At 35.1% G+C, this 12554-nt stretch overlaps 1 protein-coding gene across 2 annotated transcripts; it reads right to left on the reverse strand.

Moving 5' to 3' along the window:
* Positions 1-528: 528 nt before the first annotated feature.
* LOC145125873 (squamosa promoter-binding-like protein 8) lies at positions 529-2836 on the reverse strand. 2 transcript variants are annotated; one of them, XM_079061281.1, is made up of 4 exons: positions 2456-2836; positions 1711-2353; positions 1218-1349; positions 529-1113 (listed from the first exon to the last, which is right to left on the reverse strand). In XM_079061281.1, exons 2-3 carry the CDS (start codon positions 2337-2339, stop codon positions 1223-1225), a joined length of 756 nt encoding a protein of 251 aa, XP_078917407.1. In that variant the 5' UTR covers positions 2340-2353; positions 2456-2836; the 3' UTR covers positions 529-1113; positions 1218-1222. The 2 variants fall into 2 exon arrangements, with proteins under 2 accessions (XP_078917407.1, XP_078917406.1); XM_079061280.1 differs by having other exon boundaries at positions 1211-1349; positions 2456-2831.
* Positions 2837-12554: the final 9718 nt, after the last annotated feature.

Raw genomic sequence — 12554 nt, forward strand, 5'->3', positions numbered from 1 at the left:
TAACTGTCTCAAGCGGTACTTACATCTTATATAAATAATTCAAGTTATCTTTAAAAGGTATAAACAATCAATGTTAATTCTATTTCAATAGTTCCGAAAAACGTTTTAGTTATCACCAACGATGGATATATTATTCGCTAAATTATCGTCCAATGCCTAGGACGTAAATCCGTATGTTTGCAATGGCCCAGATAATGTATAAACTAATAAAAGCATTAACTTTTAAAAATGATTGCAATTTCTGTTTTGGCAGAAAATATATTAAGTTTTTAACATCTTTGTAAACCAATAAACATTTTTTTAACCTCTTTTAAATGTTTCACTTCACTCCAATTATTGTTTACATTTTAACCCCACACGTTCAATTCTTGAAACTTTTGAGGAAATTATCACATCACCATGCAAAAAGGAAATAATTCAGACCCCTTTAATTAGGATTTAGTATTTAAAAAACCTGAAAACAAAAGCAATGTAAAAGCCATACTTTTGAATATTTATAAAATATCCATATTTTTAATTACTATAGTATTACAAGAAGAAAACTACCTTTTTAAATATAAGGGTATATCACCCCTAACTGCTTAACATCATTACAAATCGGTTTCACAACAACATAAAAAGGCAATCATAATGTCACCGGACCAAAGAAAATGATACTACAGTAGAACATCTCTTATAGATTTTCACATCACTACATTTTTTCTTAAATAATAAATCTAATCTATTTATAAACTACTCTTAATTACATCTATGTTCTGGAGTGGACTTAAACCTAGACCTCAATGAAAGAAGGCACACCTTATACTTCTAGCTAAAAGCCCTTTGGTACTGCTACTAAAACACTAATCCGGCGACATTGCCTTTTTAAATTTTGGAATACTTCGAAATAAAACATAATACAAGTATAAAGTTTATGAATCATAATATGGTATTCCAATTACTTATAACTAAGACGTTCACTGCTAATAAGACTCATATAATCCTATTTATACATTCGAGTTAAAAATATATATATATGATGCTAATGAATAACTTATATCCCCTTGATATAATCCGACAATCTTTAAGAACAATCTATGAAGTTCGTGGTGGAGATTGAGCCCACGAGAAACCCTACAAAAAGAATTTCATGTGTAAGTTTTATAGAAGAGTACATTTAGATTTAGATTTAAAGTTTGGATAGGAATACTATATCAGGTATAGTGCTTACTAGTTACATTTTTCAAGGTTGGTCATTTATGAGCATTGTTGATTCGTTTTGCGACGACTTTCTTCTCCGGCGATTGTGATCAGCCAATCTTTTCCGACAACTTCTCTTCCCTTCATCGAACTCCTCAAGGATATGGAATCTTTTTACCAACATTTATAAACAATAAAAACAGTTTTTTACTAAATTATCTTTGAAATGGTAACTGGGCAAAACAGTAATTGGACAATTAGTTAATTGGGTAAAACCGATTTTGTCTTCGTCGTTATCTACCTGGACCTTCAGCTTCAAGTTTTCTTATCACTTACTTTCATCTTCGATTGATAGGTTTAAGTTAGTTTCATAAATGGTTTGCCATAAAATATCGATTGTGATTACTTACAAACAATTTTCTGAATATATTCATGAAGGTACGTTAACTCAACTCAACACGTAAGAAGGTGTGAAAAGTTTTGGTTTTTATATTAGTGGTAAAATGGTAAAACTGCATGATGGACAAGTACCTGCTACACTGTTGGCAGTATCGCTGAGTCAAACCGGCGGCGAGGACGGTGGACGCCTTGGAGTGAAACTCACAAACCTTATGCCGGCGGTGGTAGTGTTTAGCAAGGGAAAGATCGGCATTACACCCTTCAATCTGACATCTCGGGGAGTTCATCAAACCGGCTTCCAGTGACCTCGACCGGCGGCCAAGCTGATTCATAATATCATCCTCCCCGACCGGAAAGTACGTATGTCCAGCCAAGTTCAGCCCAATAAGATTCAGACTGTTACTGAAGTCGATGTTACAGCCATAATGTTCAAGTTTCGGCATGAGAAAGAACCCGGCCTGATCCGTATCGAGTGAGAGTAGAGGTGGAGGAAATGGAGATGGAGGGGTGACGCAATCGACGGCGGACGGTGGTGGGTCGTAGAAGTTGGGGTTATTTAGCATGCGGTGGTGCGGGTGGAAGAAGTCATGAGGGTTGATGACCGGAGTAACAATGGTGGCATCGTTGAAGCTATGTGAATGCTGATCGAAGATGTCCCTTTTCTGGATGGATTGCGAGATGAGTTCCTCGAGGCCACCGCCTGCACCGCCATCGCCGTTGAACATGATCGTGGATGGGTTTGCCCGTTCGCAATTCAACATTTGCAACTCTAAATCTGCAAAAACACACAGTATATATAATTCACAAACGTTTTGCGTTCGATCAATTAATTATAAAATAGACGAATAAATATACAGAAATTCTATCTAGTACGTACGATTATTCGGCAGCAGACCCAAAGTTCCCACTCTTGTTCATCTCTCTGCTTTGTCTCTTCCCATGATGGAACTCAAGACGTTTTGCAGTATCCAATTGTCAAGATACAGACATGCGTGTAGTAAAAGCGACTGTGGGTGATGGAAGGTGGCTTTGCTAAGAGAGACGGAATGACTAAATGAGGGGGTGGTAATTTGTTTTTTAAAGATTGTTTCAATCATTAAACAAATAATTTTGTCTTTAAAAACGTGATCATCGATCTCCCCTTCATTAACTATGTATGCTAATCATACTGATAGAATATGTATAGATTGATCAAATAACAAGTTAGAAGTAGGAGGCCGAGGACAGAATACGGTACAAGGTCAACTAAGCCGAAAAAACCCTAATTTGCATGACACAAAGCTCTAAATTAACATTTTACATGTGGCTTGGTTCTTGGTTTTATTGTTGAAAGGACAGAAGAAATTATAATAATATCAAAACAGATCTATAATGGTTTTTGGTTTATATTCTTTTTTTTTCAAAGTTTTCTAAATACCAATTCTCAATTTCAACGCTTCAATATATATATATATATATATATATATATATATATATATATATATATATATATATATATATATATATATATATATATATATATATATAGAGAGAGGTAAGTTCAATTGAGAAAATAAAAAAGGTTGAGAATGGAGGAATCATTCTCAGCCATTCATTTATTTTTGCCGCAAAAGCCTCTGTCGTACCAGCAGAAATGGGAAATGAATAGACATGTGTTTCCCAACAAAACATGTTTCCTTAAATTATGCTAATCATTACCTTAATATATACAAAAACATAGTTTTTTTCGTTTTTTTTTTTAATTTTTAAGAAGCTATTTTTATCAAAAAATGATTTTAAATATACCAAAATTCATGATTTTTTTATTCTCTACAAATAGATATTCATATTGATATAGTTTTAAGATAAAATAAAAAATTTATTTTTTTTATATTTTCAGCTATCGTTATTCATAAGTGAATAAAAATGCATCAGGTTTTATTACAGTACATTCGTTATTCACTTATGAATAAAAAGTATGATTAATTTTTTTTACAATTTAAGTATCATTTATATATGAATATAGCATATAATAAACATAGTATATTCATATTTAAATATTAGACGATGTATTCACTTGTGAATATTAACATAGTATATTCACTTGTGAATATTAGATGGTATATTCACTTATGAATATTAAATGATATTTTCATATGTTAATATTACATAGTATTACATGGTATATCACATGTGAATATTACATAGTATATTCACTTGTGAATATTAGATGATATATTCACTTATGAATATTATACAGTATATTCACATATGAATATTACAAGGTATTTTCTCAAATATATATAATTTTTATGTTATTCACATACGAATAACATACAGACTTGCATATTTGTTTTGTGTTTTTAATAAATTCAGGTGAGAAAACATATTCATATGTGAATATAACGTGATAATTTAGTTTATGCATTTCATCAAACAGTTGGAGTGCATACAAGTTAATTTTTTTTAAAATGTTAAAAACATGATACTTTGGCTGGTAGGGGAGTGTTCCTCTAGAGATGTTGGTCCTGTTGATTGTAGGAAGCTACAATGTGGTGGTTTTTCATCGTCGGCGCCGTCATCTGCTTCTACTCCAACTTCACATTCTGTTCCCATTACACTAGTGGTTTCCATGGAAATCGAGCCCTGTAACGCTGGTTATTTTCTCTTAGCAGTCGTCGGAGAAGGACAAAGATGAAGTTCGAGGTCGCCGTTGTCTGAGATGGTGACGATAACACTAATCGGAGTTGGATCTGCAATGGTGGTGCTAAATCGAGTGCTAAATCGTATCCTCTGACAGCGGTGTCAGATCGTCCCCATCAAGTGGATTCCGTGACCCAGATTCACGGTTGCTTATGTGGTAGGATGAGAGATGTAGTGGTGATGTGTAGATTAGAGACGAAAATATTTATGGAGTCCAAGAGAAATTTCACACCGCTCATTAATGTATTTGGATTATTTACAAGTTTGCCACCGTGCGTTTTTTAAGCTCATTAAATGATTGACTGAGAATGGTTCCCCCATTCTCAACCTTTTTTTTTCTCAATTGAACCCTCATATATATATATATATATATATATATATATATATATATATATATATATATATATATATATATATATATTTTATTTTTTTTATTTTTTTTTGAAGCGTTGATATTCATTTGAGACCATGTTAATTTTAAGAGATATAGGAACGTGATCCTACCACTCATCTTGGAAATCAAAAAAATAAAAAAAATCTAAAATGCAAAATAAAACGAAAAATATGAAAATTCTTTTTCTAAATATTATTTTTGTTATTTAATTTATCCAAAAATAAAATAAAATAATTACCATTTTTTTCGAAATATACGTGAAATATTTTAATAGAATATTACACTGTAAATAATCAAATCGAATTTTTAGAATGTTAGAATATTCTAATATTCAATTAAAATTGGTAGATATGTTAAAAGTATTTTAATATTCTACTGTAACTAGTATTAGATTTGTTATAATATTTTAATATTCTATTAAAATTTTCTTAATATTTATAGTTTAATATTCTACTAGAATATTCTAACATTCTAAAAATTCGATTTGAATATTTACAGTATAATATTCTATTAGAATATTTCACGTATAATATGAAAAAAAAATTGTAATTTTATTTAATTATTTTTTATTTTTTTGAATAATATAAATGACGAAAATAATATTTTAAAAAAATCGAAAATTTTCATCTATTTTGCATTTTAAAAATATTTTTTTATCTCCAAATAAATTGCTACGATTGTGTCCCCATATCTCACAAAATATGATGATCTCATATGAACCTAACTATATATATATATATATATATATATATATATATATATATATATATATATTTAAAAACCCATTGAATAGGATGCGTGTATTGATATCAGTATATATAGATACATATTTACATAAGAGCCCCTAGACTATACAAACAAGTAAACATAACAATATTATCTAACACACTCCCATAGTTGGAGCAGGAGGTTCTCGAATGTTCAAACTAATTCTGAAATCCAAAAATAATTGTATAGGTAGACCCTTTGTAAAAATGTCAGCATACCGATAAGCAGATGGAACATGTAAAACACGCACATAGCCAATAGCAACACGCTCCCTAACAAAATGTAAATATATTTCCACATGTTTGGTCTGTTGGTGTCGTACTAGGTTAGAGGATAAATACAGGGCACTAACATTGTCACATAAAAAAGCATTGGTAGGAGACAAGGGACAATATAACACGAGGAGGAGATTTCTAAGCCATGCAGTTTGAGCAACTACATTGGCTATCCCCCGGTACTCGACTTCGGCACTAGAACGAGAAATGTGTAACACCCGGGTTTCGGGGCTAAGCATTATCAGATGATGTAATAGTCTAGGTCAACTATTGTAACTCTTTTGAGATAATAAAGATGAAATATTTGAGTATTATGTGAATTATGTGAATTTATATGGTTATTATTTATTTATAAATGTATAATAAATAAAGAATAAAAATAAGCATCAAAAGTAAAGTGTGAGATAAACCTGATATCTCTACATAAAGTTGTAGTGGTCGAAACAAGGATTCCAAGGATATAAAGAACGCTGAAATCCGAGTTATAAGGAAGAAGTTATGACCCGTCGAAGTTTCGCGACGGAACCGGCACGGTACCGGGAAGCGTAAATGGTGAATTTATGATACAGCGACTTTTAGCCTTAGCGATCTAAACGAAAGTCGTAGAATATGTTAAACCGAGAGTGTTCGTAAAAAGAACGCCCAAATCTGACTTCGTATGAGGAAATTATGATTTTTCGAAGTTTCAGCTTAGCAGTATACAGCCCGAAGTTCGAATATTAGATCGAACATTTTTTAGCCGACACAACCTAAACGAGAATCAAATATCTCGTTAATAGTAGCGTAACGATAAAAAGATAGACGAAAACAAACGTCGGATGAAGAAGTTATGAATTTTTAACGGACCAATCCTGTCCCGGCCTGTTAAAAATATAACTTTTAAAATAAAGTCAAAATTAGCCGACGGAGTCTAAACGAAAGTTGTAGAGTACGTTCCCGCCTATGCGTGGATATAAAGAACGTCGAAAACGGAGCTCGTATGCGAAAGTTATGAATTTTAGAAGTCGGGAAGGAAAATTGCGAGACTGATGTGAAATTGATGACGTGGCACAATCACAGCCGTCGCTTGCGGCCCACGGCCTCGCTTCGGATGAAGACACCTGGCCTCGCATACGCGCCGCGTAAAAGGGTACACTCCGCGTTCGGAATCGCTTGGTCTCGGAAGCTCCACGTCGCCCCACCGAGACCTCGCCACCTGGTGACCCTATCCGAAGTACGCCCCGCGTAGTCCTGCTGTACGCCCAGCGTACGACCGAAGGCTCGCGCCTATAAATAGGCTGCGAGGGCTGCCGAAGAAAACACACCAAAATCACTTCTCTCTCTAGTTTCTTTCTCTCTCTAGGATCCCAACCCCCCCCCCCCCTAAGCCTAGGTAAACCCCCTAGCACCCGAAGGGAGCCCCGAGGCTCCCGGAGTCCCTAGAAAAAGGGTCTTTCGGTTCGAAAACGTTGCTCCAAGCAAAGCCCGGTTTTCTATAAAACCCACTGTAAGTGAGTCACGTCTACGCTATTTTTAATATAGCTTCTAATTAATTATAGTAACATTATTAGGACCTTAAAATAATTATTTGGGCTATTATTATGAGTTATATAGAGTGTTGTTTAACGCTTATATAATAGTAATAATGGCTAGACTATTAATTAGTCGCGGTTAACGTTAGACTAAACTCTAGTGGTATTGATACTAGGTTTTGTCAAGGGAAAATTGTTTTGAAATAATGAAGCGCTGTCTGAGTTCGGAATCACCACATTTTCAAGTGAGTGCATACTTACTTTCATCTTACACATAGAAATGAAGTATTTTATATAAATTACGTGCTACGTGTGCATATTATCTGTATACTTTCTATCTATGCTGGATGAACGATTTTATACATGTTTTAAATGATTTAAACTGTATATGTATTTTATATCTACAAAATGTGTTGGGTAAAACATGGGTAGATGTAATAGTTGTTGTGTGACAAAATAAAATAATGAGAGGCATCGTTATAGATGTTATTGATGATCTAGTCATCTAACGGAGTATAGATGACGACCACTGACTATTCTAGACAGTCCAGTGGAACGCTAGCAGGCTCGCAACCTGTAGGTGTTTATTTGAACTGTGTGCTCACCAGCAGTATTCCATCCCCCACATGGTTGCCTTATTTGACATGAATTGTTGAGGAACCCCCGAAGCATGTGTTGTCACCCCGATGAAAATTCTTAGGCTAGGTCCCTTATGTTAGATGTTTTAGGGACGTAAAGTGAGGATAACGGAAACGGGTAATCGGGTTTGTTTGGATGATGAAAATAATAAACTTATTTATTGTGGGTTGAAAACCCTATGTGCTCACCAGGATCCCAAGCCTGACCCACTCAGTTTCTTGTATTACAGGTAGTGGCGCATGAGCATAGATGTTTGGATGGGAGATAAGGGATTATAGGCCTGTAAATACAAAATAATGTAGTAAGACTTAGGTTGTACTGTTTATGCTTTTGATCTGTATCGAACATGACATCCCGAGTCTTTTAATGAAATACATTTCAATGGAAATGCTTTGATAAATCTTTATCAAATTTTGTTTTGGGAACAAATTCCGCAACTCTTTTATTTAAAATATTACTCTGATTTTTAAACAAAGCATAAACAAAATCGGTCTTTTCTGGCCATGAAAATGGGGATGTCACAAAACGACTTGTTATCGTTTGGAAGACCAGGAGACGAGATTATCACCAAGATAGACACAAAACCCAGAAGTAGAACGACGAGTGGTATGGAAACCAACCCAATCAGCATTAGAATATGAAACCAAACGATCAATAGTTGAACGTTTAATATTAAGGCCATGATCCATGGTACCTATTATGTACCGTAGAATGCATTTGAGAGCCTGAAAGTGTGGGACACGCGAGTCATGCATAAAGAGGCAGACTTGCTGAACAGCATAAGCAATATCAGGACAAGTAAATATGAGATTTATACACGTTTCAACGACAATATCCATCGGAGGGTTACAATGATTTTGTGAAGGGTCGATTTATGCACTCCTGCAGACCTGCTATTCTACTGATTGCTAATCAGGTAAGAATCGATTAATTGATGTTATCCAAATCTTTAACTCCTGCGTTGGATGAATTTGTAATTGAATTTCGAAATCAAAATGTCAATTACTGAGTTGAATTATCAGTTTGTAAGTGAAATATTGAAGTCGATTATCACTTATCAGTTTGTAATTACTGTCGATTAACAGCTTAACATTATCAGATACAGAAGTCACTCAATCAGAATGTCGATTATCAGTTTCTATTTGAATACCTGAGTTGAATTGAACACTTAATGTAATAATGTTGAATTTTTGATTGTTGATTTGTTGAAATCGTCTTATCGATCATTTATGTATGATGTATTTCTGTTATCAAATCAGAATTCATAAATTAAATGTTAATACTTCTACTTATCAGATTTCTAGTTTTCTTTTTGTTCCTTCTACTGATCAAACAAGGTCATAAAAGGGTTTAGGGTTAAAAAATGATTTCAATAGAATGATAATCAAGGTAGAACACAACTTAATCAACCCACATTTTATTCCACCTGATTGACAAAGCTTGGATGTCTTATAGCATATACGTTTTTCAAAAGTCAAAGTTTCACAAAATCAACAATGTGATAATCCAAAAAGAACACTTCTAGATTAGGCACAAAACTAAGAAGAAAAAAAATTGATTCGTGTAATTATGTTTGTTCTAGGTTCTAGGTTCTAGGTTCTAAGAGAGATCAAAATAACTTAGTGTGCACTCTAAAATAATGAAAGATCTTAAATTTTAATGTGGCACCCAAAAATTCAAGCCAATTTAAACTTTTAAAAACATTCTAATCCATTAATTCATTACATAGTTTGTTTTCAAAATACAGTTATCAGAGTATCCCAGTATCAAATCATAAAAGTCATAACAGCGAGAGGAGCGGTACGATCATGCCTTCGCCTTCCCGCGATCATCAGAGGTACCTGAAACAACAACTGAAACTGTAAGCCTGAAAGCTTAGTGAGCTATCCTCCAAAATACCAACCACATAACCATGCCATATAAACATATAACCAAACAGCAAGCATAATGAGCCTTCAGCCTGACTGGACCGCCTCGCAGGCCTTCAGTCTATCTAGACCGCTCTCCGAGCCTTCGGCACATCTGGACCGCCTCGCGGGGCCTTCAGCCTATACAGACCGCTCGTCGGGCCTTCGGTCTAACTATCATACCCTCTTGGGTTTTGTAGTCTATCCGGACCGCCCTGGGTATGTTGGCCTTCAGCGCAAAGCAGGACCGCCTCAACCCAACACCCAAATCAAACAACATGTGCATATACATTCATAGGCCATCATAATAACAGACAAACCGATCTAACAGATCACATAGCATAGAAACGTCCTAAACCAGGACACCGACCTACCCAGTTTATATCATAACATAATCCTGTAACTAGGATATCGACCGAACCCGATCACTAAACATAAGCATATCACCATCCTAACTAACAGGATGCGAAACAATGCACATATTATGTAATAATCCAAATACAAATCCATAAGGGCCGGCCTTGGTGCCTTAGACCCTGTTGATATAGTGAGGATAACTCACCTTGCAACTGACGTCTGAAACTAGAAAGCTCAACTCCCGGATCACGAACACGAACTCCACCACCTATAGTTACCATAAAACCCTTTTTCATAAATCTCCAAATTACCAGAATACCCTCAGAAGTCAACTGGTCAACTCTTGGTCAAAGTCAAAGTCCACAGTCAAAGTCAACAGTCCATGTTGACTCGATTCGTCGAGTGCAGTTCACCGACTCGTCGAGTCCTTCCTGAACTCGAGAAGTCGTGAAATCCTTGATTGGCTCGTCGAGTTCCCCTTTAACTCGCCGAGTTCATACGTGTCCAAGAATTGGGACGAACCCTAGCCGACTCGCCGAGTCTTCGAACGACTCGTTGAGTTCAAGGCAATCTTCAACGGACTCGCCAAGTTGTTCATCAACTCGTCAAGTTCATGCCCATCTTCATATGACTCGCCGAGTCGACCTTGCGACTCGCCGAGTCCCTTCTATCCTTCATCCATACAGATGCTTTTTAAGCCATGCTGAGGCTCCAAATTGTAGATCCAGCTTCCCAAGGCATGTTTATCACGTAAAGTTGCAAACTTTACGTGCATGCATGGTGATAATGACCTAAAACAAGCTAAAGAAGGGGTTCTAGGCAAAAGGGCTTCACCAACATGCTAAAGACTGAGACTTTATGATGATAAGGGCCAAGAGTTGCAACTTCAGATCTTGGTTCATCACTCGAAATGCAACACCAAATGCCCAAAATGGTCCCAAAACTCAATATAGAAAGGGGGTTTAACTAGAAGAAGCTCAAGGTGATGACTTGATACCTCCAAATGGATGATAAACTTGTTGGATAAGGTGTCTAAGTCCATAACTTATTTGCTATATACTTGACCCGACCCGGCATGGTCCATTTGGGTTGCACTTCACCCAAACTGTTTATGGATAATTTTATGAGAATTGTATACTTACGATTTATTAATATATTATAAGTTATAATATATTAATATAAAGTCATGTTATTTAATTAGTTTTAATCTTGATTTAATTATGAATTAATTTAGTGATTAAAAGGAAGACTAATTAAATCATGGGCTATTATATTTATATGGTGTGGGCTAATACTCATTTGTTAATGGGCTAAGCTTATATGGAAGTCCATGGATGATCCATGGAGCTTTTAACCCATGGATCCTTGGAAAGGAAAAGACATGGGTTATTAGGGTTTCACCCTAACCATGCACACTATATAAACAAGCTCATGTTGCATGAAATAACACCCTAGTGTGTGTGTAATAGTGGTGGCCGATTGCTAAGTGTTAGTATACTCTCTCATATATTTTCCAAGTTTGTGGTGATTTGTGATTTCCATTTGAGGCATTCACATTATTGGTGCTTGGCTCTCAAACTCCAAGGAATTAACAATCAACAAAAGGTATGTAATTCATCTAGTCCTTTTATGTTTAAAAGTACCCCATGCCATGCTAGATAGGTTATAAACCTTGGAAAATAATATTTTGCATGTACCTTAGACAAACATAGATCCAAGGTTATTAGGGTTGCATGTACACTTAGGAAGTGTTAGAATGCTCAAAACCCAACAGTGGTATTAGAGACTAGGCTTGTTTGTTTGATACTTGATGCAAAATAGTGATAAAAGGTCGATTTTTTGCTGTCTGACTGATGAACTCGCCGAGTCCATGGGGGGACTCGCCGAGTTCATGTGTAAACTCATCCTACTCGCCGAGTAGGTTCGTGCACTCGGCGAGTAGGAGCCTCAGAATGCAGATTTTCGACTTTTGCTACTGGAAATGGACTAGAAACATTACCCTAAACTGTTTTGGTGTTTTAAAACTTGTTTTAGTTGGTGTAATGGTAGTTCTAATCCATTTACAATAGCTTATATCAAAATTTCATGCTTTGTATGTGTTCATATAATTCTTGAAACTTTGATGATCATGTTCATGTTCTTATGAATTTAGAAGATGATAGGAATTATTTGCTGAATTGTTTAGGATTAATTCTTGATCATTTATGTGTTTTAATGGAGTCCATAATTTGTCCTCAAGTTATGGATATCCAAAGGTCACTTCTATTAAACACACACTTAAAACACATAAGTTACATAAAATGAAGAGTCTTCATTTTTATGAACCTTTAATTCATAAGTTATGAAATGAAAAGTTTTGGATAGTTACAAAACTTGCCCTCAAGTTTTGGAATTTGTAAAGTTTCACACACTTTAATAAACTTTAATTCCAAACCCTTAGAGT

The sequence above is a fragment of the Lactuca virosa genome, chromosome 7 (genome assembly GCF_052849685.1).
Source record: "Lactuca virosa cultivar CGN04683 chromosome 7, Lactuca_virosa_CGN04683_v6, whole genome shotgun sequence".
Taxonomy (NCBI): Eukaryota; Viridiplantae; Streptophyta; class Magnoliopsida; order Asterales; family Asteraceae; genus Lactuca; species Lactuca virosa.

What these genes read in the sequence shown, in the direction of transcription:
- LOC145125873 (XM_079061281.1), bottom strand. Translation starts at nt 2,339, where the DNA reads ATGTTGAATTGCGAACGGGCAAACCCATCCACGATCATGTTCAACGGC. An exon ending in TACTGCCAACAGTGTAGCAG is followed by an intron (nt 1,350 to 1,710) that starts GTACTTGTCCAT and finishes GTTGGTAAAAAG; the next exon opens with ATTCCATATCCTTGAGGAGT.